Below are 26950 nucleotides of genomic sequence, written 5' to 3' on the forward strand. Positions count from 1 at the left end.
TTAGTAGTTATATTATTTCTGACAGGGCTACTTTAGTCAAAATAGGGCTATTATTTCATCTGCATATTGTTGTTCTGGGACCTTCCAGCACTTACAACAGAAGAGCAGCAGCAACACAGGACCTCAGCATAGATCAGAGCACTAATCAGAAATAGTATGAATATTGTAACGAGGAGCTGGGATGAAAGTCAGGTTGCAAAGCGGCTTGTAGAGGCAAAAGCATCTGTACAAGCATCTTAAATAGCATCCTCCATATGAGGCTTTTCAATAGAATGTGTAGAAGGCTATGAGATGAACTGTCATAAATTGTGCAAAAAAAGAAAGAAAATTACTGAAAATTTCCCAGAGTTCAAATAGTTAGTTAAACAGTTTGCTTATAAAACATGAGTTTATATTTACATACATGCTTTGATTTTAGACTGTTTTTATGTGGTTGCCATGCAAAATGATGGCAAATAATATATAATTTAACATAATTCAAGTATTTACGGTATAATACGTTATTAAATTAAAATCCTATCATCACCTTTATAAGGTGTTTTAAGCACATAAAGGCTACAAATGCCTCGTTGTAACCCATTCAAAAGTGATTGCTAAGCATCATGATGACATCACAATTTCTGATATAAATAAGAAACTTCGGAGGCATAGATGTGCCTGTGATTTTGGCCACACAAACCCTGATCATGCAGCGGGGATTTGTGGGCAAACAGAGATTTCATGTACTCTAGTGTGAATAAAAAATTCTTCAAAAGTTCAGTGTAAAAATGAGATCTTAATCTAGATTCAACATCTCTTGCATATTCAGATCACATGAAGAAATGCTTTTTATACACTTGTCTGTGAAGGTTCTCAGTCATCCAGGTCATTGTAGTCTAAGGAGCTTGGAAAGAAGCTCCTTACACTTTTATACACGTATTTGCATTTCCTACTCATGTGCATTTGTCTCTGTAACAAGATGACTGGCTTACATGTTCCTCAGTTCAGCTTTGGTTGCCTCTGTAGTAGCAGAAGCAAGATGACCGCTATGTTTGCTATTAACAAATTCTTCTTTAGATTTTTATTAAGTATTTTTGAGTGCCTTCCCTCTGGAAATACACATTGTCCATTAATAACAGTTGGAAACTTGAATTTCCAAATCCCATAGAATCCCATAGAATCCCATAGAATCCCTTCCCAAAACAGAATCAACATGAGCCAGTGACTTTGGGGACTGTTGCTGCAGTGACCCCAGATTATAGAGCATTGTGATTGCATTACATAGATTTGACATTCTTGTGCTTGACTCCAGTGTGGATTTAGAGGGAATCCCAAAGGCTTAACAGGCTTATCCTACCTTGTTATCCCTCATTGTCCTCTTCCCTCTATCATCCTCATGCTACGGCTAACCTCTGCAGCCCTGTGGTCAAGAAATGGTATCAGAGTCCACACATCTGCTCTTATAGGTCTTATAGATCACTGATTTGGAAATCAAAAGGATTCATAAGACAGTTCTAGTGTTGTTGCTTTGGGGATATATTATCAGTTCTAGTGTTCTCTACCTTTAAATTGTAGTTTTCCTCAGTAAATCCAAACCTGACCCAATTATATGAAACAGCATGAAAATTTTGGTCTTTGGTTGAGTGGCTTCACCATCCCATGTGTATGATCAAGGTCAAGTCTGTGCAGTGTCTTTGTTATGTCACTTAAGAGCCTTGTAAATATTCAGCTTTTGCTTTTGTGTTTATGTTAATACGCTTGAGAGCCAAGTTGGTTTGACATGGAAAGCATGAATTATGGCTGCGACAGAATCAGAGTCACCATTACTGCAATTAATTACGTTGATGTTAAAACTTCAGAGACAAGACGGCTTGTCTGACAATTTACCGTGAATGAAGTTGTTTAGGTTAATGAGTATTTATACTATAAACAAATGAGACCTTTTAGAGGTTAATTGTGTTCTTTGGGGATTCGATTTATGCATTAGTAAACTGAAAAACCAGAGAGAAAGGATTTTTGCCTTTAGCACACATGGAGGAAATGCTTAGAGGAGGTTGACGTTTATACATATACTATTACTTTTTTCTTTTTAAATATCTGCTCATCCTTTTTCATGCTTTGCAAAACACAATTACTTGCAAAGACATGCCAAGGGAGGACAGCAGGTTTCAGCATTTAGCAAGATTTGAGAAAAATGAACAGAGTTCACTGAAAAAATGTAATGAATTTTTCTAAATTGTTACTCCAGGTAATTAAATCATAGAGGCAGAACTGATTTGACTGTAATCTAGACATGTTCAGAAAGGCAGGCCTTTTTGCTACTGGAACAATGAGATATTGTTGTGCTGGGGTTTAGTGCAGGGTATATAAGATACAGCAGGTAAATTCACTGCTCTATCACTTTGCAGGACAAGCTTTGACTTCCTCTGAAGTCTCTCTGAGGACCCAATTAAATAGTGAGTGCAGGAACTTGTGATCTCCTCTACAGCAAAACCAGAATAGAGTAGTAGAGGGTGACACGGGTGACCAAGCTGAACTTTACCTGCTGTGATGTTATGGTCTTTTAAATAGCAGACTTCAGGCCACAGCTATACTTAGAGAGGCCATCCTGCAAGCACATGTTGATTCTGATATATTTTGTAGACCTTTGTGGGGCCTTTTTTATTGTTAGCAAGGATGTGGTGAATTGAACATTTATTTAAATATAGTTTTGAATGGGGATCATAAAATCTATTGGATGATGTCAACCTTGTAGATGGCTATTGGTCTGCTGTCAAATAGGATTACATTTGGTTGCTGTTGTTTATCTGTTGTGTGCAATCAAATTAAAAAGAAAATATAATAAAGCTACAAGGCTTCAAAAATAATTTTTCATTAAGATCTCTTTGTTTCCCCACTCAAAAAGGGGGGGGGGGGGGATGATAACAACAAAGCAATCAAACAAGAAAATCTTGATTAAATCAATTCATTTACTTATGTTTAAACAGAAGATAAAACTCGGATTAGTTGCCCACATGTTAAACTGTCTATATGAAGAACCAAAATGAATATGAACACAATGAACACAATAATGAACAGATTGTGCAAGTATATAGTATAAAGGGAAAGCTGACTAGTGACTTCACTCCAGTTTAGCAAAGGAGGCCCATAATTTTCTATTTCTATGCCTTTCTTAAGCTTTTAATCTTACACTGTGGGCCATCTAAGGTTGTTTAGAATGGATGGCTGGATGAATGGATGCTTTTAAATTAAGTGGTACAATTGCATACCTTAGAAGGAACCTTCATCTTCACTCATATGCAGTCAGCTGCCGCGTCACTATCTGATGACAGCCTGTAATGGCTCCTGGCCCGTCATAGCCCCCAGCATGCAGCTCAACTCCTACACTTGTACCCTCGCCTGCTCTGAAATGTATGTTCCCAGGAGATGAACACTTTGGTTTGATACAATTCCTTCTTCTTAAAAAACAAAACAAATGTTTTTGGTTTCTGATAAATCAGTGAAGTCACATTTTTGGAAATAAGACAAGCACACCAACACTAGCTTAGTTACTTTTTACTTTTGGGAAAGTCAACTCAAGGTCATGATGACTATAGTTTTTGCAGCCTATACATACTCAAAAATTTGTCATAATATAAAAAAACAAACAAAACATAATGCAATGTGAAAGTAGCAACAAAAACAAGAAAGAAAATCAAACTAACTAAAATGCAGTCATTCACTACGCACTAGCAGTGGTACAGATGACTGATGTGACTTTATGCCTACTTTTAAAGATCAGATTGTCTGCCTTTTGTTCTCGCAAAACATAAATGATTTAAAAAGACTATTTCCAAAAACACTTTTTTCCAAAAAATAAAATTCAACCTATAATTTCCTTTTTTTCTAAAAGGATTTTTTCTTATTTGCATGTAGAGCTTGGTAGAGTTTGGGTTGAAAGGAGCTTTCTGTTGGCTTGTCTTTTTTTTTCAGATAACATGAAAGCACAGTTGAAGGTGTAGAAGTGCTGGTGTGTACATTCAATGCTCAATCATTTTAATAGACCACCACCCAATGTAAGGTATTGGCAATGTGAGAGAAAGAGAAAATAAGAGGATAAGTGGCAGATGTGCAGCTGACAAAATACAACAACTGTGTGATGCTATCGTATCAATATTGACTAAAATCTCTGAGGAATGTTTCAAGCACTTTTTGGAATCTATGTCACAAAGAATTAAAGAATTTTTGGAGGCAACAGGCATCTAACCATAACCATCTAACCTTGTCTTAGATAGGTGTAATTAATGAATTAAAGTGTTTGTACACTGTAATCTGTACAATAATCAGTTCTAAAAGGAAGATGAACAAGATTTGGAGACTGTGAGGAGGACAAACTCCCTTTTTAACAGGAAGAGACCTCATGCAGAAGCAGGGCAGCCACCTGCAACAGCTGGTGGCTGCCCTGCTTCTGCGTGAGGACATCAGACCATGGGACATCACACAGTGAAATACAGCAATCTAGCCTAGAAGTATCAAATATCTTGAGTAGTTTTTTGCGACAGGATGCTCCTAAATTTTACAGTAGACGAAAATTATTAAATAAATATTTAATTTAATTAATAAATATTTAGGTCAAACATTTCTCAAAAAGTCCTTTGCACTAGTAATGAAGGCATAGGTAAATCTATCAAGAGTAATGTGCTGCGCTTTTTCACGTATTTGCTGAAGCAGCACCTTGATTTCCGAATTTACATAATGAGCCATAGAAATCAGTTAATTTTGGATTCAGTTACTCTGTTTTTTTGCCAGAGGGTCTGAGCAAGCAGATATATGACCTCTCATGTGAGAGTGGAGAGAATGTGTCCCCTGTCACCTTCCAAAAGCTTGCTAAAAGCCATGAATTATTGCACTCTGGTGTGTTGTACTAAGCCTAAAAGGCTTAGTACAACACATAGACAAACATAGAGACACTCAATAGGAACATTATCCCAATACGCCATATAGCGATGCAGATACTGGGAGGAATTAATTAGTGTTGGGCTAATTAAAGACTACAATGTAACAGCACTGTTTTAGTCTCTTATGATACCCCAAAGTGATTGTGACGGCTTCTCAAATTGTTTTTTCTTTTACATTTTCCAAACCGATCCTGTGTACCTTTTCGTATCTTCAAAAATCAGGACAACTCATAACAATCAGATTTTTCTAATCTTACAGCATCTAATGTCAAACCTAAATGGGGTGGGTTAAACTCAGACGCGGGGACAAGGACAGCCTTTGTAAGCAGTAATATGAGCAGACAGACTGCAACAACATAAGCCATGACTACAGTGTTCTGAGCTACATCAGGACAGAAGTCAGTGTGTTGACATGTCAGGCTGAAAAAGCTGAAGAGCCTCAGCGTCAGTAGAAAGGCTGACTTTCATCTGGAGGGACAGAGAGAGGAAGTGAAGAGAAGGAGAAGAGAGGAAATAGAAAAAAAAAATAGGTGGCTAGAGAGAGCTCAGCTTCTCCTGAGTCAGGGCATTGTCAGGAGATAGTTTTTCTCCTCTGAGGACTTCATCAGTGGAAAAAAGGGACAGTGATTGGGCCAGTGGATTTTTTCTAAACAAATAAGATTTATGCAAAAACATTAATCAAAAAAGTGCAAAAAGCACTATAGGTGGATGGATGCACTAAGTGAACATTACTATTGCACTTAAAAATAGATTCCTTTCAACTGGTGGTGTCAGTCAGGTGGTGACTTCTTTGGTTGCTAAACAAAGTAGTAGAATACATTTTAAAAATAATTAATGGTCTCAATTATGGAGTTTAAATCATACCTAACACTTGACTGTAACTTATTTAGTAAACTGTGGTCACATTTAGTGTTAAATGGATGGCTACCTGCCTGGTGAATGACAAATAGCTACCAAATGATCATGCAGTGTCAGTCACACATATGATGCCTAGTTTCTACAAACCGAGACGCTCAAATTGAGACTTCACAGCAAGATTCTGCGGCCCAGTTGGTGACAGTGGCTATATCTGTTTTTTTTATGTGTGGTATGTGGCAAAAAGGCTACAAAATCAGCATGTACAAAACTGGGTGGCTGTAGCTCAGGAAGTAGGGCAGGTCACCTGCTAATGGCAAGGTTGGTGGTTTGAGCCCTGACTGCTCCAGTCTTTGGGCAAGATATTGAACGACTAGTTCATCAGGGCATGAATGTTGTAAATTTATAGAAGCTTGTTTCTGCCACTAAAAACCTTTTTTTAACCATCGGTAGTTTAAAATCTGGTTATCTAAAAATGTCAACTTAATTCAGTTTTCAAGGGTTTTTTTGTTGTTGTTGACTTTGGGTTATTTTTTCAGCATTTTGAATTAGTAAGTGTCAAACTCTAACCCTAATTAAGTTAGTAAGTCAAAATTTTGAGATATCGAACTCAAAATTTTGAGACAATAACCTGAAATTTCAACATAATAATCCAAAACTTAGACTTACGCATGTCAAACATTTTTCTCAGCACTGGAAATGAGCTCCTATGCAAATGCGTGTCTAATTAATATATAATATGACAACAATTTTTTGCATTAATGAGTATCCAAGTATCAATTTTTTCTGACCAACCTTTCTCATGCAAAAAAGAACCCACTGCATTTTCACAATTTTAGTATAAAAAAGTATTGTTTTACCCTAGTAAATAGAAGAATATGTTTGTTATTGTTTAAATAAGGTACATAATTTAAATCAAAATTCACAACACAAACCAACTCTTGGTACTTGGGTCTATCCTGAACTATTTTTAAATGACCAAACCAACAAAGAGTAAAAAAGAACCAAAAGCAAACGATAAAGACTTTGTTCGAGTTCATGACTGAGTGAACGAACATCTCTTTTAGTACACTGTACGCATCTCTGTGTGGCTGCAGAGTTAAGTGTCCACTGGGTTCTGTTCCAGACAGATGAGGCATGTATCATCCTGCTGCGCTGTTTGCACCCCATGAAAAAAAAAAAGACAGAGCTGGGTGTGTGACATTCTCCCTCGCATCCACACTGCCACCACAGCAGTGCTTGGCATCACTGCCAAATGCTCCTTCTACTCGTCTTCCAGCCCTGCACAAGCATGATACCTCCACAGAGAGAAAAACAGCGACAGTATGTGAAATAGATCCATTTTTTATAATTTAAAAAGAACAACAGCTCAGAGCAGTTCTATATGCTGTTTCCTGTCATAGACAGCCAAAAATGTAAGAGGCACTTCCTCGGCAGGAGTTGGCCAGGCTTCTCAAATTGGTTTCTATGCTCCCAGGCCTCCATCCAGTTCACTATTGAATTACACTCACTTGTTTACCATTTTCTACACATAAGAGAACAAAAACAGCTTAAAGCAAAAGGGGAAGCAATGTATAATATGAGTGCAACACCAGGAGCCCAGCAGTGTCATGTCTATGTCCTGGTAGCTCAAAGATAGTGTTGGCTGAAGAGAGGAAAAGAATTCAGTCTGGATTTGATGTCTGTGGTTTGAACGTGTGGCTTGTCAAAGGTTTAAGAGCTAAGTCAGGTATGTTTAGCTGTCTTTTGACTAATAGTTAAACATTTTATTTATCACACATGTCTGTAGTTTTGACTTCTTGCAGAAGGCTCTAATGCTGTTACTAAACCATGATTAGTTCATGTTTTTAGAAACTGACTCTATACTGCCTAATAATTCCCTTGCACAAATCATATACTGTGTATTTCAACAAATTCCAGCTCTTTGTTTAAACTACATGATACTGAGCTAAATAAGTAAACCCAACACAGTGTTTTTATGGCTGCACCATTCACATGGTATCATCGCAGGTGTGTGGCGTATATTCTTATACACATTTCCAAAACGTGTACTTGGTGTCTTTCAGACTGACATCCAAAATAAGAAGTTGTTGCAAAATGTAATTAATGATTGATGTCTTTTACACGTTCACATTCCATCTTTTTTTTAATCTTAACTGGATCATTTTTAGTCTTTCAATTGCAACAATGTTAAAATCATAACCTGTTTTGTCGATACAGTGTCATTTTACTTAAGTAACCTAAACAATCAAACACCCGCTTTGCATTTATAACCCATTTGAATTGTTCTAGTTTTGGTCAAGATGCAAATCTTCATTTTTTACACTGATTGATTGATATTTTCTGTTTTTTGAGACAGATGCCTGATGGTGTGAACAGTCTGTAGACTTAAAGGCAGTTACAGTTTTTCTTCCAAATGACCTAAAATGTCATCATTTTCTTCTTCTCCCACTGCTATATACACTTTCATAGCCCACCCTTTTTATTATACTTTCACATTTCCTCTCAGCTTTTATCTGCAAGTATTGTCCTCTGTGGTCCATTGTTAAAAATCCTTCCATATGCTCAGCTCCATCGGAGCAGGTGGCAAACCACAGGTGGAACTTAGACCTTCACTTGGACTGGCATCCATCCCATGAAACAAAAGAAGTTGGCTTGCTAACTGTGGGATTGAGGATGGGGGGTAGAGGATAGGATGGAAGAATGGAAGGTAGTATCTCTGACCTTTTAGTAGCCTTAAGGAAGGACAGATATCCTTTATTTTGTTAAACTCCTTTGTGAATAGATGAGAGCAATTACCTTATTTCCACTCTTTTGTATCACTGGATTTCAAGAATGGATTAAAAATTGCTGTATAGCAGTTTCACTAATCACATTTTACCATGTTACAGATTTATTGGAGAAAAGGAATTAAGTGGGATCACAAATACAGGATGAGGGGGCTGTGTTTAAGGAACTAATACTGGCAGATAATAAAATTCTGTGATTTACTTCTCTGAAAACAAATTATAAAAAGCATTATGCCAGTTCTCTGGGATATTGGTGACATTTAAGGCTACATTCACAGTTATAAACCTGGAACTTTTGCTAAATGCACGGGTATTAAATTCTATTACAGTTCTCATTTATTCTGTAATTCTACTGATAGAAAAAAAGTGTTTTCAGTCCCAGCTGTGTTAGTACACACCGCCTTAGGCTAATCGTTATGTGTTGTACAAAAAAAAAGAAATAGACTCAAAGGCCTCACAGAATGTGCTGGACACTTATCTTATATTTTATTCTATCCTCAAGTATGTATTTATTAAAAGAAATGAAATTGAAAAATAGATCTGGCAAAATAACATTGACGCTATTTGAGTATCTTTTTTGCTTTTCTGAGTACTCGGTATGTCAAAACAGTCCCCAGAACTCCGTCTTCTGTCCATGTCTCTCAGACACTAAGGGGTTTGCTAGTTAGATTAACTTTAGCAAGGCAAGCATGTTGAGGGGGTGGAAGATGTGACAGGAATGCTAAGCTTCATAAATGGATAAAATAATCCCTGTATGGATGTGTTGACGATGTGCCGTGAATAAAAGAAGTGGTAGGGACAGGAATGGATGAGAAACAGCTCAGCTTCAGCACATTAATGACCTCCAGCATCTTGATGATAGCTAATATTCTCCAGCTGCCTCTCTCTTTCTTTTACTGAGATGTAATTTCTGCAAAGGCACAAAACACAGTAACAATAAGTCCAAAGTGGTTTTTTAGGCGTGCCATAATCTTTGCTGTACTTTAGAACATGGTTGCTATCTCTTGAGTAATTCAATTTGTTCCACTTTGAAGACTGTGCCTTTTCCTCTATTTTGGGAATACATGTTTGCCCTTGGTATATTGTCTGAGACTATTAGAAACCTATCATTATAATTCCTCTAACTAAGTAGTATTTGTGATAATTCTCACAATCTTAAGAGATTGTACACTGAAAGTATTATTTCTATTCTTTTTTTTAAATGATAGCTTATCCAAAATATCACAATTACCCCTGACAGCAACATCCATTTGCACATGTGCTTTGTTTGATCCTGTGTGACAGTGAGACATACCAGTCTCTATGTAATGGCCTCATCGGTCTTGTTTACAGAAAAGTAATACTGTGCTGACATGCAGGCTGAATGAGTACGCACAATGCAGTGGCAGTCTGATTTTTCACACTGTCATTTAATAGGACAGGGCATCAGCATGGCATTTCATACAGGTTCTAGGGCTTAAAAATTCAGAAATGTGTTATTCCGTACCACTGCTTTTACCTTTAACCTTGTCCTGCTTTATGTTTTTCGATAGCTCATTAATTAATCTCCAACTGACTGTTGGACAGCAGAAAGAACAGGAGAGCATCTGGACCAACATCAATTCATTAATGATTTATTAACATTTTAACTGCAAACTTGAAGGCTTCTAAGAAGTTAGCTTTGATGAATTCATAACTCCATGACTGCGGTAGAAATCTCAGTGTATTTGTTTGTTGCTGATTTACTGATGTGCATGGGTATGCAGAACAAGAATCTGTTTTGTTTGTAACTTACTGAACCATCTTTCCCTCTTATGCCCTCATAACAGAAAAATCCACCTACGATGCCTCAGGCTCCTCACCTTTACCGAGCGACCCAGCAGTCACAGGCGTTCCTGCTCACCCATCGGCTGACCTGTCAGTGGCTGAGGAGGTGCCTTTCCCAGTTGTCCATTCAGACAGTCACTCAGACACTGATGCGGAGGGCTTATCGGGGCAGCCTGCTTTTTCTTCTGTCTTAACCATGATGGCAGGAACTGTCAAACATCCAGTGAGCCTTGATCAAAGTAGAACCTTGCCAACTATCACCAGGGATGAGATCCATACCACCCAATGGCCTTCACGTAATTCCAGCCAGGGCTCAGACATGTCCTCCTCATCGTCACATGTGGGAGCCAGCTCAGGTTTGACTTTTAGCATGTCTCAAAAACACGCAACACCGCCTCAGACTGCTGGTTACACTGTATCCAGGCTGTCACGTGTATCCTTCACAAACGGAAACAACATTGTATCATTGTTTCCATCATCAACAGAGTTGACACCAATAATGTCTTCTCCATCTCCATCCACACTGTCTGTGCTTTCATCCTCCGTGCCCTCATTTTTCCTGTCACCTTCCACTGAGTGGATAGACAAAGCCCTTCAGACAGAAACAGCAGCGTTATCAGCAAGGTCTCAGGGTTGGTCAGACAGTTTAACATTCCCGCAGTCCACCACTCAGTCACTTGCTGACCTGCAATCTGTAAGACAGGAGAGACAAAGCAAAACAAGCAAACGGCCACACTCTTCAAGTGAAACCAGCATTGATAAAGGCAATAAAGTAACAACACATTCATCAGTGGACAGAATCTACCCAGTGAGTGAATTATACACTAGAATTGCAACACCCAAAGAAATCCAGACACCAGCTACCAGCACATATACACTATACTCTACTCCTAACTATAGTCAAAATCTTTTAAAAATTTTGTACAGACCTACTCAAATGCAAAATCCAGGTATGAACTTTGTACCCGCCAATAATCTTGAAATGAACGCCTCATTTCCCTCTAAACTGGAGAGTCAAACTGTTCAAAGGCAGCAGGGAGCTTCACAAAATCCCACATCAGCACTGCTGTCTGCCCATCCTAAAGGCTACTCAATTTCTAGTCATATCACACAGTGGCTTCTAAACCAAACGGCATACATGGAAGAGGAAGTTAAGACAGCAGGAGAAAGTCACACTTTTATTCATGAAGGTCATGCCGTCATGTCATCACTCAGCTCGCATGTTGGGACTCCCACTGTGTCACCAGTAATGGCGATCACACCAGGTGAATCATTTTTTACAGTTTCCTTGGAGACTCCACCAGGTAAAGTGACGCTCTCTGAAGCTGCAATCACCAAGCTAACAGGTAGCCACTCTGGCATGATGTCCTCAGAGCATGTATCTAATCCTGGTGATTTACTGATCGCAGCGGGTCACAGCAGTCCCAGAGTCCCTGCCACTGATGTAATTTACAACCAGGGAGAGATAACGGCAGCAGAGCTCAGATCTGTTTCCACTCATGCTCACCTGAATAACTCACTTTCACTCACACAGCTGAAACCTGATTCCACTATTCGTTCTATCCCCAGTTTGAGCACCAGAACAGGAACAACATCGTCTGCACTGGAGTCAGATTTGTTAAATTTGAGACCCAGAAATATTCAGGAATCTGTAACTGGGTCTTCCAAGGGCATAACTCACTTGTACATAGATTACACAACCTCAAAAACTTTATTTTCTAGCAATAAGATAGAATCTCTTTCAGGATCTGCAAATGACATAATTTATAAAACCAGAAGCCATTCACACCTCAATCAGCCTACGTACAACCCGAACTATAATAATATAGATGAGCTATCTTCCAGAAGTGCGATATATTTTGCAAACCAACCCAAATCTGTTTCATCACCGCAAATAATTCCCTCAGAAAGACCTCTTCAAACAAGGCCTTTGCCTGATTTTTTCCATAAATTGTATACACTTAGTTTAACTTCTAAAAAATCTGAAGAGACAGTGGTGTCCTCTGATGAAACCTCTGCTCATATAAAATCAGAGGGCATGACTGAGATCCACACAAGAGCAGAAAATAGTAAAGTATTGCAAGGTTCTCCTGTATTCAATGGAAACAATGAATCTTCTCTGATCAGTGATGCTGTGTTTTACAAGAAAGAAACTCCATCAGTGTTCGCAACACGCTTCCCATCTCTCGGGACTAAAACAGATTTTTTCATGCTGACTAAAGGGTCTGCAGGTTCTGGAAAAATCTCTACTGAAATCCCCTTTTTACCAGTAACAGCTGAACCTCTTATGAGAGTTTTTCACAGAGACAATGTGACATTGGTGGGTCATAATGAACCGTCCGAAATGACCTTAACACAAACAACAAACTCTTTTTCTCACTCTCAGGGACCAATCACTAGTGTGAATAGCAATAAATCTAATTTTCACCTGGACAGAGAAACGAACATGCCCTCAGATGTTTCCCCTGCTGTAACTACTTCCTCCAGTGATGGACAAAACAGCATGGAGACATGGAGTGCTATTTTCAGCTTGGGCACAAAACTAATGGCACCATATACAGACTGGAAAACCACCAAGCCTATGGCTCTTGAAAGCAGTGGCTTTAAATTAGAAAGCACATCTATAACCTTTGATAGGGTAAAATCTAATTTACCAACAGTTGGTCCCTCATTTCAAAATCCAAAGCTGGAAGATGGACAAGAGCGTAATGCGTACATGCTGAATTCTGCTGATTCAACAGCTGTTGCCAATGATCCATATCCAGCTCATCCAACTGGTGACTATCCATCTTTTGCAACTTCCGACTATAAGGAATGGAGCTTGTCCCCAGCTAATTTTAGGTCATCTGTGGCTTTTAATGTAGAGCAAGATGTTTTTTTGCCCCTGTCTCATATAACTACTGATTCTGCAGCATTTTCCCAAGCTCCTCATGTTGAATTGATATATAAGACCAGGAACAGCCCCTCGCTGACAGCTGTTCCCTCTCTTGAATCTGCATTTGATTCTGCTGTCACACTTTCAAATAGCCCTGTGCATAGTATCTCTGATACTGACAGCAAGAGTAAGACAACTGATTCCATCCTGAAGGCATCAACCTTCCCAGCTGACCTGATTTCATCCTTCCCTTCTTACCCATCATCATCATCATCATCATCATCATCATCATCATCATCATCATCATTTTCATCGCCATCTTCATTCTCATACATAAGACCCACCACAAGAAAAGCAACCATGGATGAAGGCACTGCATCGTTAGCCGTCTCTCTAAATCTTGAGCAATCTTCATTTCCATCATCATCACCAAGTTTGATCTCATTATTAGATTCTAATCGCTCACCGGTAGTGACTGAGACATTTGTTCTTACAGAAGCAGAGACGGATGAATTAACCGCTGGAACTTCCAAAACAGTTGGACTCACTTTCCCCAAAGAAAAAGAGGCTAGTTTAAGCCCCTCTCAATCAGTCAGAATTACCCATTCTGCTGGGCCTACCGAGAGGACAACTCAGGTATCACCTCTGACCCCTCGACAAGACACCACGACAGCCTCTGTTAAGCTTTCCACCACTACGGCTTCAACCACAAAAACTAAAAACTCCACCACTACCACGCCTTCCCTAAGAGTCACTACGCAGTCAACCACCACTACCACACCACAGACCACGTTCGCGACCGGGAAAACCACAACCGTCAGGACTCAGTCCAACAGGAGAACATTCACACCGCCTGTCCTAAGAACGAGCCCTCCCAGGGGGGTCACGGCTGTCTTCATCTCACCTTTCACCACTACCACAGAGACTCCACCACAGCAGTGCAACATCACTGAGAGAATGTGGGTGAAAACAGGTAAACAGTACTTTTTGGAGAAGTCCTAGAGAAAAATAATATAACGATATGTTTTTTTTAAATTTATTGCTCTGACTTGTTTTGTCTGTTGCCTGTCCTGTCTTGTCCTTTTTGTCTGTCTCTTAGTTGTTTCCATCTATGTGAGGAGAAACAGGCTAGACAGCATTCAGAGGCAAAACCTGCGAAGGGGACTAAGTCAAGGCCTCAGGAAAGCTCTCAATGATACCTCTGCCCAAGCACAGGTCAGACTTTCACCAGTTATTGCTTATTGTGCTACAACTACATCTTTTTCATGTTTATAGATGGATAACATAACTTGATTTCTTCAAATATGGTTGAACAAATGTATTTTTTTTACAGCTTCTCTTGAATTGCAACTTAAGTTACGCTTTCATTATGCGTTTATGGTCTCTCTTCTCTAGTTTAACAACCAGTTTAACAATAATAGAAAAACAATATTTATTTTTCTGGAAATTACAGTCCTATTTAGAGAAGAACAGAAGATAAAGTCGGGTATCTTCTAGGGTGTGGATACCTTGTGATTGTTTCATTGACACGGTTTTAATGTCTTATGAGCTTGCCATGAGCTCATGTGAGTCAAATTCCCTTTTTCAGAGGTTTGGTTTAAAAAAAAATAGCTCGAACCCTCAAGAACCCTAAAAAACTATTCAGCTTAGACAATAACTGAATAAATAAATACATTTTTAACACTGAAGAATTGTTTTCCGGTTGTGCACTCTCCAGAAAACCAGAGGTTTATAAGCATGTGTTACACACTCATACCGAGGACCCTCATGTAGGCTGTGTGAAAAGAAATGAAGACTAATATAGAAATTAGGTTGACTGAATGTGTCCCAGAAGGCACAGAGTAATGTCACATATTTGACTAAGTGTACCAGGATTAAAATAAGATGCATGTTAGGACTGTATCGGTGCTGTAGATATTTACAAGACACAACCTGAGTGTCTGCAGAACCCATCCATATTTCACACAATCATCTTTTTGTGTGTGGATAGGTTAGCTGTGAACCAGTCATAGTCCCTGCACTGCCAAAAGCCACCTTGTCCTTGCAGTAAGCCTCCAATACCTTCACTCAATGTGACTTAAGTGTGAGAAAAACACCAAGCGAGGAACAGAAATGTTTACTTGTGAGGATCTACCAAAGACTTGCTCTTGTGATGATGTCAGTAAGATGGTAAACATATGAATATACGAATAAAGCACATGCAAACAATATATTTTGTTATAAAAACAGTCTTTTGAGGTCTGGAAGTAAATACAGAGAAATCTGTCTTCATAGCACTGTCACAGTCACAGTCATTGCTCCAGGAAATGTAAACTGCACCTGTGTGTGTGTGTGTGTGTGTGTGTGTGTGTGTGTGTGTGTGTGTGTGTGTGTGTGTGTGTGTGTGTGTTTGCGTAGCTCAATGAAATGCCTTATTGTGTTGTATTTCTCAATCTGGAAGTATCAAATATTTGAGAGGGAGCCTTGTGTATTTGTCCTGGCGATGTGAAGGTCAGTGCTCTCACATGTTCGCTCTCTGTAGTCTCTGAAGGTGTCTTGCTTCAGTGCACTCCTGTCACCCATTTCAGCATTGCCTGGTTTCCTTTTAGTAGCACTTCTTTCTCATCCAATGAGAGGCAAGCTGTTGGCTGGGGAAATTGCTTCTGTGTTTAATTATAGGTTATAAATGGTTGGGAGGAGAGTGATGTGCTGAGCTGATGCTAAAAAGATCACAAGAAATAGACTAAATGAACTGAACCTCAGGACTAAGACCATTAAAAAAATAATAGTGAACTATTTCCGTGTCTTTCATGGAGTTAGGATTCTGCCACAACTTGAGAGTTTTTGAATGCCAATAGTGGGATCTGTTCGGTCTGCTGCAGTCTGTCACACTCTTTGAGACTGAGTTAGTGTGTGTGTGTGTTCGAAATGCAATCTCTTAATAACACCTTCACATGGGTGAAGCCCAAGAGGATGAAGTGATAATAAAGGGCTCTTTTCACAGAGCTCATAACAAGGCTGAATTGTGAGGAAGCAGAGTGGTGACTCTCAGCTACAGAGACTAGGCTCTCAGTGTTTCGGCTAGTGGATCTCCTTGTCAGCACAGGCTTTCAGATGGGTTTAGATAACGGATTTGAATGGTTTCACCTCTCATACACGCACGCTAGATCTGCCATCATTCCCTTTTCCACTTTCACTGTACTCAGAGTTCACGAAGAAGTCAAACTCTAACTGACAAACACATACTGTATAAATTTTATTCTGTAATGAGACACAATTTCCCAAACACACAGATTTTGCATTTATATCCGTGAACGTATTGATTCCAGTCCTCTTGTGTTAGAGGTGCAGGAACATAAGCGTCTTTGTCCCAAACTCACCTATTTAACAGTCTCGCTCATGTCTCTCTTCTCAGCAGCCCCTCAGGCCCTCATGGTTCTCACCACATATCTGTATTCCACGATCACTCCCTCCTCTTCCTGATGCTCTCATTAGTGACTTGGATAACAAGTGCATCTTCTGATTTACTGTGAACGATTTCATAGCATGTATGCAATTTCTATTTGAGTGATTTTTACTATATGGTAAGATTCATTAAAATAAATGTAAAAACCGTTCTAGTTTTTTTTTACAGTAGAAATTTCAATTTGTTATAGCAGGAGAAGTAAAAGGTGTGGCTGATGACATTAACAAGCTATTCTATTCAGTTGTCTTACTAGTAAGTCAGCAGACATAACATATGAATCACCATGTTTGAACAACTTTATTCTACATGTGTTAATGGCCCTATACAACACACAGAAATTGTTGTTCTTTGAGACCTTTAGAAACAAAATTCCTCTGATTATATTTTTCTCCACAAGCAGCACACCAGTGACTTGGACATCTAGTCGTTGTCTGCAAGTGATTTTCATTCTGTAATAAGATGAATAAAAAGGCAAAAAGCAGTGGCTATCTGAAAGGCCCACTTGAGATGTCACTTTACTTTTTGTGGTTGCATTGTGGGTAATGATGCAAACTGGTATGCAGTGCTGCATATAACAGCTTTATGGTGATTTGCATCATCTTATAATAAAGTATCTTTTATTCTGATTTAGGAATGTGAAAGGAACCACTCAGACCTTTAAGGAGGTTCTAAACGCAGACATTCATTCATTCATTTTATTCCTAGCCTGTAATTTATTGTTTGGATGATTTTTTTCTCTCTACAATTTTATTTTGCTTTTTATATTGTTTTTTTGGCATTGGATATTTTTCATTTTGTAATGTATTTTTATGTATTTTTTATGACTACATTTAGTGGGTTAGCATATTTGCTTTCTTCTTCTTCAGAAATCAGAATTTATTTTATCTTAATATACTGTATGTTTAAGTTTCATTAAAAGTGTAGAAGGGATCATTTTTCTTCATTAAGAATGAATGACTGTCACCCTTCCAGTGAGGTCATTTCTAATCAGGCTTTGGCAAACAGTAGATGAATCAAATAGATGGGCCAGATGCATCTCTCAGGTCCTGTGACAGATCTGGATTTTTGCCTTTTCCTTAAGTACATAACTTTCTGATATTGATATAGATATGCTCACTGGCCTGCCACTTCTTTTTTCATCTACTTGTCCAGTTTCCTCAACATTTTAAGTAGACACTGCTGAGATATGTTGAGTTTTTGGCTAGCAGCCCTTTGGAAATCACTCTGTTGGTGCAAAAACAGAATTTTATTCCTGTCAAACTATGTAATATTTGGTAGTTTTTATAGATTTGTATTAGGAAACTAGAACAATTTGTGTTTTTGCGTGTGTGTGTGTGACAGGCTGTGGTTAGAGACACAATTTAAAATAGGTTCTTTGCCAAGTTGTCGTTTTCTAGACAGAACACTGGTTCATCCAATGGTTTAGGTCACTTTTTATTCTTGGATGATTCATAGGTATGTGTTAAGTAAAAAAGAAATCCTCTGAAAATTATTAGATATAATGACTGGACTAAAAATGTCTGAATAAATTTTGAAAGCCTGGAGAACTTTTGCTCTAGTTGGGCTCTAGGTATGGCTCAAAACTTTTTCATAACACTTAGCACATCATAGAAGACATGTTGAAAATACCTTCTTTAATCATGGATTTGTAGAGGTAATCATTTTGTAATTAATGGTAAAATGTAAGCAATATGGCTTCTCAAAGACATCCAACTCTCTTTTTCTTTTTCTTTCTTAGGTGGAGACTGTATTTGGTTCTCCCAACATGACAGTGGCTTATCACGTGACTGGAGGGGATATAGTTTACCCTCCGTCTGTAGTGATGGAAGGCTTGGCATCCTATGGCCGTGATAAGCTGATTGCAGACCTGCGGCAGTACCTCCCCATGGTAACAGCCCTGCCCCTCCCGGTTGCATTATGGAGACCCAGCCCAGCCACAGGCTTCCAGCTGAAAACAGGTCAGCCAGTGCTCAGTCAGGTTGAAAAGAAAAAAATAAGTCTGCTTGAGACTTGCCGTTATATGTTCCTTCTTTGACTGTGCACTGGAAGGGTATGAAGTGTGAAAAGAAATTCTGTGATACCACATCAGAGACAGAAATGGCAATATGGCATGTAGGTACTTATAAAATAAGCACAAATAAGTCAAATTCTAAATGTTCCTAATATAGTTATATACTGTCAAAGATAGCAAAACACACTCTTACAGGCTTTTGAAGAATTCTTTGATTTTCAGAATGCAGTTTGTCAGTTTGTGTTGTTTTTATGTTGCAGTGCTACAGTTTGTGGGAGTAGGTGATGATCCTCGGTCCTGTCGCTTCTCTCAAATGATGGAACAGAGGCTTGAGAAGGTTTTTTCCGAAGCGCAGGCCAAAGTGCTTAACGCTAACAGCAGACTCTCTGTTCAGGTACTGCGGGGGAACCTTTGTGTTCTGGTCCTGGAATTGCGTAGGCGTTCCGCATGCTGTCAGGATAGATTTTGATGATAAATAACTTAATTTTGTCCCCTGTTACACTTCAGTATCACCATGTGGTTTATGTGATGTGGCAGCCACAAAAGGCTGCAAACTGTGTGCAGTTTGAGCAAAATTGTCCCTAAGCATATTGGGCTGTGCCTTTTTTTCAAGAACTACTTAATTATGCGGGAGAGGCATTGGTTATATTAATTTTAATGTGCTGCCACATTAAAGTGCACCCTATATTAAAACTAATTTGCCGTTTATGCATGGTGTACTACTGTATTTTTGAATTCTTTTATTTATACATACATATTTCTCTGCTGTCGAGATTCTTGATGATATTTATCATTAAAGACAGTTACTGTTTCCGTGCCTCCCCTGTCATTTAGAAAAATATTTCTTAGAATTTGCAGATTACAGTATACAGTATAATTCTAAGCATTTTGCTCATATTACCCACACTTCTCTATGCCTTGTTCTTTTTCTGACCTCGACTTTTGTGTTTTTCCTAGATGCTGAGTGTCTCTCAGGCAGCAGGATCCCCTGCTGTGTCACTGGTCTACACTCTAAAGAATGGGACTGGCTTTCTTAATGGCACTGCTGCCTCAAATCTACTTGGTCAGCTGTCAGCTGAACTAGTGGGCTACTTCCTCTTCTATCCGCCACTTATCGTTGCTGAGCGTAAGTTGCAATTTGCATTCTTAAGTGAGTGTTAGGCAAGAGTAATGCAACAGGCCCTACAAGAACAAGCATCAGAGGTAGTTCTTGAGTTCTCCTGGGAATGATTTGTTCTCTAAATACAAAAGAGATTCCAGATGTTTCAGGTTGTGTCTCACAGGGCTTTCATGTTTGGCTCTAGTTGTTTGGACACTGAAACTTTTGTATTGATTAACTATGCTAGAAATCATGCCCTAGTTAATTTAATGCATTCTGAGCTTTTTGCATTCACATGCACTCAAAAAGCTTCTCTAGGCATTGGCAAAAATCATAAATTTCTTTGCTAAGCCTGACTGACATCCAGTTTTTCAGTAATTGGATGTTTTTGACTGTTCTTATGCTATTACAATCACAATTTTACATTTGAGTCATTTAAAGAAAGTTGATGAAAAGACACAACTAAGCCTCTGCCTTTCATCTCAGCCTCCTTTGAGGGCATAGTCAGCATCCATCTGTGTTAGCATTGTACTTGGAATAAAATAAAGAGTGACAGGGAATCAGCAGGAGTCTAAACAGCAATCCCAGTAGCGTCCTATGGCAGCCTGTTACTATCCCTTGTGTAACTGCTCAGTGGATGGAGATATGGTCGACATGGACCTCAGATGCATGCAATATAATGAGACTTATTTTTATGGTACGTTATTAATCCCTAAAGGAGGGATTGTGTTGTTTTGCTTGACCCGGTTCACATAAATGTACAATAAAGGTTCAGCAACAGAACTACTCTGATACACACACGCACACACAAACAGGATTTTACCCAGAAATCGCCTGGAGATTTTTTGTGCTTCAGTCTATGTCTATCATCAGCAACACTTCACATAATGGCTTCTGGATTTGTGCTTCCTTGATGCGCTGCAGTTTGTGTAAACAAAAGCAATGGGACCTTCAGAATGTGTTAACCAGAAGAAGCAAGTCAGCAACAGCTAGATATAATCTATCATGTACCCTGAAGTCAACCTGTCATATTACATCACACATTTTGCTTGAAACCCCTGCAGATAATAGCCAAATGCATGGAAGAGGAAATGATCTTTCGTATTCAGCAGTCATACAGCGAGGCACTTTTTCAGTTTTTTCTCTCGTCCTTGTCGGAGTTACGTTTTGCTCATTACAAGTTCATACAAAAGGTGTGTTTCCTAACCTGAAGGCATCCTGTGCAGACACTGAGAGCAGTGATGTCCTGCTCATGCTTTACCAGTAGCATTATTATCTTAAACATTATATGTGCAAAATGGGCCTTAGTGTCTTGCATTATGTAATCCAGTGTAAGCAAACCTGTTATATAGCTCAAACAGGTCTGGAGAGATTCTATTTAAAGACTCACTGGGTCAAGCAGACTTCAGGAATACAGAGGAAGCCACGGGACAAGCTGTGGATTTAAAGAGGCTGATGTGTTGAAACTGCGCCTCTGGTTAGCTTTCTATTCAAGCAGAAACAAGACTCCCAGCTTGATTGCAAAAGTTTCTAACCAGGTTCAGTGCTTGAATATTTCTAGACTGTGGTCAGTTTGAGAAATTGTTAATCATTGGACTTGGACATGGTCATGGTCAGGATCACACCAGAGCTGATACTTTATATAGGACTATAGGCTTCCTTGCAATAACCTCTGCCTGAGTTCAGTCTTAGTTTTAACTTTTAGTCTTCTTCATGTTCTGTTGTTGCTAAGGACATTGTGAGAAGAGACCAAACAGATTTTCTAACCTTTAGACTCAACTTGTTTGGATCTTAGAAAGATTCAGAACTGAGTGTTAATGTTTGTCAAATAGTGGTAATAATGTTTTCCATTCACATCACCAATAGGAAGTAATTTAATAGCATGCCAGTGACTGTAATGAATCCTCATCTTTTCTTGTGGATTTTCTTATTTCTTTGAATCCTTTTATAGCCTCTATATTTTCAGTCCACATCAATTTTCTGTATGGTTTAAGTTTAGTAACAAGTTAAAGGAAATTGTTATCAAAATATATGAGATTTCGGAGTCATGAGTCAAAGATAGTTGCATTTTCTCCATCCCATATGAGCTCAATAAAGCTATATATAATATCTAGAGTGTCAACAGTGTTGCACTCATGTTAGCCTAATCAAGATAGTACTTCCTATGTACTGGGAAGGAGAAAAGCCTCTAAAACTGAATTTTAAGAAGTAAGATGGTCCAAAGGTTGTGCTGCTGAGACAAAACAAAATGGGGTACTACCTCTAACAGTTAAAAATACTAAATGAAGATCTTATGTTTCAAAAGCATCTACGTGCCTGTCTAGAAAGAGCAGTTTCCCTGCTCGTAGCCTGGTGTGTCCTGTGCAGAAGAAAGAAAACAATCTAAGATTAAATATTTTACATTTGGTTTGCGTCTTCCAATCTGACAAATCTGGGATCTGACCTAAGTGCCTCTGAGGATAGATAGCAGTCTTGGGTTTCACATTGTTGAAATCAAGATAGATAGGATTTCCAGTAGTGAGCATTAAACTAAAAACCACTTTGTGTTGAGCCTGAATTAAGTTAGAAAATCAAGTTGCCTACAGGCATATTGTTTCAGTTGCTGAGCACAGAAAGAGAGGAAGGCAATCTCGGTAAAAAGAAGAGACAGAGGGAGCAGATACTGACATGGAGGAAAATGCCAGAGAGACAGTGGGGTTAAAGACAGAAGTGTGTAAAAGTGATTTTGTTTGTTTTGTAGCCTCACAGTTAGTGATATTACACTGCTCACAGGAGGTGCAAGCATATGCCAGCAGCGGCTGCCTCCTCACTTCAAAGCCAATTATTGCAGTAAATAATTAACTGTGGGGGATTCTCATGCCACCTTAGGCTCTGCTCTGACAGCAAAGGCCCGCGATCTCATACGTTCCAACGTGCAGTCTGGACTGCTGAGCTCAGCTCTTTTACACCCCCTGATTTGCAACAACCTCTCTCAAATGTAATGACTGAAGCTATTTGGAAATGTTACCATTTTAGACTAGATCATTTAACTTTTCAACATGTGAAGGTACAAAGTAGAGAAAATTAATAATAGCTTTTGCTGGAGAGCATTTGGGATTTTCAACGTTCTCATCAGAAAACAGCAGGGGTTCACGCAAAAGCTTGCTAAACCTTGCTGATTAATAGTTCAAATGACTGAAGCTTATAGACAGCGCTGAACTGATTTTGCTGACAGCCTTTCAGCCCTATCCATTATTGTTGCTAAAGCCCTTACTATTCCTCTCACCCTTCTCCCCCACCCGTCTCTCCTGTCATGCCTGAGTGTACAGTTCTGTGAGTGTGCTTTCACAGACCACTGATACAGCATTCCCCAAAACACTGCACCAGTCTCTAGCACAACAGCTTAATCAGGCAGGAAATAGATGTGAGAGAACACAGAGACAACCAGAGCTCAGACTGCTTAAAGCTTCCCTTGCTTCTGTATTTGTCTGACTATCAGTGATAATGAGGCTTTAAAGTGAGATATCAACACACAAAATGTGCCAAACCTTCAACGGCTTACTGTACATTTTTCTTGAAAGGTTTCAAAAGTGTTGGTATGTTCGGCTCAAATTAACACCACCAAAATGATACATTCACACTTGCATCAATATATGTTGAGCTTTTTTTGCATTGTTGATTATATTCAGGTCATATACAATTGTGCAACTGAGCATTCATTGTAAAATCTCAGCGTGCAAAGGCAAATGTAGGCTACACTACTGTGTGGAAATCGTATATTGGTATTAACTTTGCTTTCAACTTTTTTGTTGTCATTACAGCAATGGAATATCACAATCTGAACACTTCAATAGCAACCAGAGACTTCTGGGTTGTTACAGGTAGGGATATCATTGCTTACTGACTGTTAAAATCAGAGCTTTGCTCTTGCTTTGTGAGTGGATTATTTACTTATGAGTCGCCATTTACTTATGACCAGTATTCAAATGCAACCAATTCCCAGTCCTCCAACGACATCCTGGAACATTCTACTTCTACAGTTTTGAAAATATTCATTGGGAACTTTAAGAAATGAACTGATGAACTGTCTCATTCCAGAGGAGAAATAAAGTACAAAATGAGTCCTAGTAAATGTTTTCAATGTGGGTGTTTTTAAATGACTAAATTGGCTGAGGAGCAATACACTGATCAGCCTCAGAATTAAAACAACCTGCTTAATGTTGTGCAGATTTTCCACTATAGTGCTAAAACAGCTGTTACTGTATCTGTTGGGATGTGGGCATGCCATGTATGGTGTTTAGCAACAGATCCTTTGTGCTCTGTGGGTTGCTGTGGGTGGGGCATCCATTAATTGGGGTAATTCCAGTACGTTCTGCAGACGCTCTATCTGATTGGGATTTAGGAGAGTTTGGAGGCTTTGACAATGCACATATTGTTGATTTTCTAAAGCCTTTCCTGATCAAGTATATCAGCGTGCAAGGGTGTAATGTTCTGCTTGGAGGGAGGGAGCAGAACCCTGGTTGTCCGAGCAGAACATTTCATTATAATGAGACGGTCAATAGTATTTGCGACAGCTGTCAGGGGTTTTAATGTTGTGGCTCATTGGTTGTTGTATATCTCTAAGTTGTCAAACTGAACGAGTCTTTCAGATCACAATCTGTTGCTCTACACCTACTCCAGTGACACTTTGAATAGTTGAAAGTCAGCCCCACACTGAAGATGAGATCCAACCAGAATTATAGCTTTTCTGCTTTTTCCTATTTATAATAAGGTTCTGAATGTCTCATAAGTTCATATCAGAATTAACAGTGCTTTGGCAGCACTTTAACTAAGTATGGTCATGCCAATAATGAAAGCTGAATTGAATTCCGAAGCAAGCTACACTATATTACAACCCGCACACACACAGACACACACATTTCCAACTGTGCGTCTGTCTTTTCTTTTGTACTCCTTTCTGCCCTTGCCAACCATGTATTTTTTTTCTCTTCACAACAATCTGGCCATCCTCTTTATTTCAACTACATTTGCAGTGATCCAGGATGTGGATAATGCCAGCCTGGAGGGACAGTACCAAAGCTTCGCCAGTCTAATGGAACAGCGCCTGGCAGAGTTGTTTGTGTTGGCGGGCCAGCAGGGCACTCGTTTTAGACGAGCAACGACTGTAGGCAGCTACACTGTCCAGGTAAGAAACTGGCACTGCAGCCTGTAGGGAATGCCAGTCATCTAAGATTCTTATTCTGATGTTTTGCCTGACTGCCTTGGCATGTCAGAAGTCAGATTAGTCTAATTTGTTTCGTGGGCTTTTTTCTCCCAACAGTATGAATATTTGATACACTTTGATACGCACTTCTGCACATGCTTGCACGATTATTTGTGGTCAACCCCTGATAATTAGGTAGCTTCTCCGCTCATCATGTGGTAATTGCTCATCAAAACAAGTCAGAGGTTGAATATTTTACCCAACAAGTCCTTTCTTTTTTCATACAGTTTTTCATCTTAAGAAACTCTCCTAAATGCATGATTTTATTTTTGTTGTATTTTGTGAAATTAAAGTTGGTGCATAAGACATTGTAATAGCCGTTGAATAGGTTTATGCTGATTGTACAGCAGTTCACACACACACACACATCCCTTTTCATACCCAATCAGATGGTGAGCATCCGCCGGATCTCAGGGTTGAAGAATCCGGCCGAGATGACCTACTATGTCCAACACAATGGCATTCCTTTATTGGGCACATCAGCTGCCAAGGTCCTGAACACAGTGGATTCTCAGACTATGGCGCTCACCCTGGGCTACTTTGTCCAGGTGCAAGCAGAACGTAAGCAAAGCATCCTTCTAGCATTTGACAGCTAGGAAAAGTGACACAAACACAGAGACAAGTGAACCAAAACACATGATTCATGCCGAGTTTGGAAAAGAAAAGCTGGTGTTGTGGTGAGAGACATAGAAGAAAAGGTTGAGAAAGCTCTTTGCTGTCTAATCTCTCTGAAATGCTCCCAGCGGGACATTGTTTGTTTGGGCTACAGTGCAGCTTGCTGCTAAGAGAAGAGACAAGGGGGGAAAAAAGGGTGAGACAGAGTTTGTGGGTGGCAGGTGTGGGAGGGGGCATGCAGCATTCTCCTATGCATTGGATTGTCGCCTGCAATAGCTGAATGAGGCGCAGTGTATGTCAGCTTGAGCTGTATGCAGTGCTGCAGTGTAATGAATGATTCTTCATGTTTTGTCAATACAACATGCTGAGGACTTCATTATATTTTAATGAGCAAATCAAAGGACAAATGGTTATCATTTAGAGCCTACTGGATGTCATAAAGTAATGACAGGTAAAAAAACAAACAAACAAAAAAACAAAACAAAGAAACAACAAAAAATAAAACAACAACTTATTTAAATTTTTTTCAGCTGTCGTCAAGAACCCTCCTAATAACCTTTGGATAATCGCTGCTGTTTTGGCCCCGATCTCCGTAGTAACACTCATTATTATCATCATCACAGCTGTGCTGTGCAGGAAGAATAAGAATGACTTCAAAGCGGATGCCATCGGTAACCTTAACCCTCGAGCTAAGGTATTTATCTTATTCATGTACTGAGCTATATTTTGGTAATCAATTCATTGTTTAAATATATTTTCAGGCTTCGTGACCATTTGCTGCTTGTCTTAATTTGAAGGCTTGGATTCTTGGCTAGACAAAGACGTGAAGACCTTGAGTTCAGGGTCTTTTTTTTCCTGATAGAACATTAAGAGATGTACTGTCTGTCACTTTATTTAGTAGCTACAGACTACAGATTGTGTGATGTCTGCCATCTGTCATTGCGTGATCAGGGTCAGTGATGCTGGGATATGTTAGCGATGTTTTGTTTGTTATTCTTTCGGATTTTGTGTTTTCTGTATTTTATTCCACAGTATCTGCGTTATCCCGTTTCAGTGCCCTCTTTTAACGCATTAGCAGAATCCTAGTCAATTCTGAACACAAACCCAAATCACACATATAATGTTTAAAACATTTTCTCTGGCTTTTAGATGGCGTACCGGAGAGATGTGGGCTATTATCACCAGGTATCTATTTCTCTGTATTCCTCCTCATTACTGATCTGTGTTTTCATTTTCAAGGCTCAGCTGTGCCAGCAGTGGGATTTGAATGGGATTTTGGGCAGACAGCAGCTATTAT

At 39.2% G+C, this 26950-nt stretch overlaps 1 protein-coding gene and 1 long non-coding RNA gene across 6 annotated transcripts in view; one reads left to right on the forward strand and one right to left on the reverse strand.

Moving 5' to 3' along the window:
* kiaa1549lb (KIAA1549-like b) overlaps window positions 1-26950 on the forward strand; it is a 59325-nt gene that overhangs the window by 14027 nt on the left and 18348 nt on the right. For 3 of the 5 annotated variants that reach the window (XM_082541679.1, XM_082541680.1, XM_082541681.1), the window contains exons 2-11: window positions 10369-14214; window positions 14341-14456; window positions 18425-18644; window positions 18958-19091; window positions 19655-19823; window positions 23597-23656; window positions 24809-24960; window positions 25428-25599; window positions 26184-26347; window positions 26803-26838. In XM_082541679.1, coding sequence (XP_082397805.1) covers window positions 10369-14214; window positions 14341-14456; window positions 18425-18644; window positions 18958-19091; window positions 19655-19823; window positions 23597-23656; window positions 24809-24960; window positions 25428-25599; window positions 26184-26347; window positions 26803-26838 — 5069 coding nt within the window. The remainder of the gene's footprint in view (window positions 1-10368; window positions 14215-14340; window positions 14457-18424; window positions 18645-18957; window positions 19092-19654; window positions 19824-23596; window positions 23657-24808; window positions 24961-25427; window positions 25600-26183; window positions 26348-26802; window positions 26839-26950) is intronic. The other 2 variants (XM_082541682.1, XM_082541683.1) reach the window with 1 other exon arrangement.
* Window positions 10994-26950, reverse strand: part of LOC309711606 — a 47083-nt gene continuing 31126 nt past the window's right edge. Inside the window, exon 3 of the long non-coding RNA XR_014278037.1 lies at window positions 10994-11058. This is a non-coding gene — a long non-coding RNA (uncharacterized lncRNA). The remainder of the gene's footprint in view (window positions 11059-26950) is intronic.

The sequence above is a fragment of the Aulonocara stuartgranti genome (genome assembly GCF_965226115.1).
Source record: "Aulonocara stuartgranti genome assembly, chromosome: 1".
In the NCBI taxonomy this organism is placed as follows: Eukaryota; Metazoa; Chordata; class Actinopteri; order Cichliformes; family Cichlidae; genus Aulonocara; species Aulonocara stuartgranti.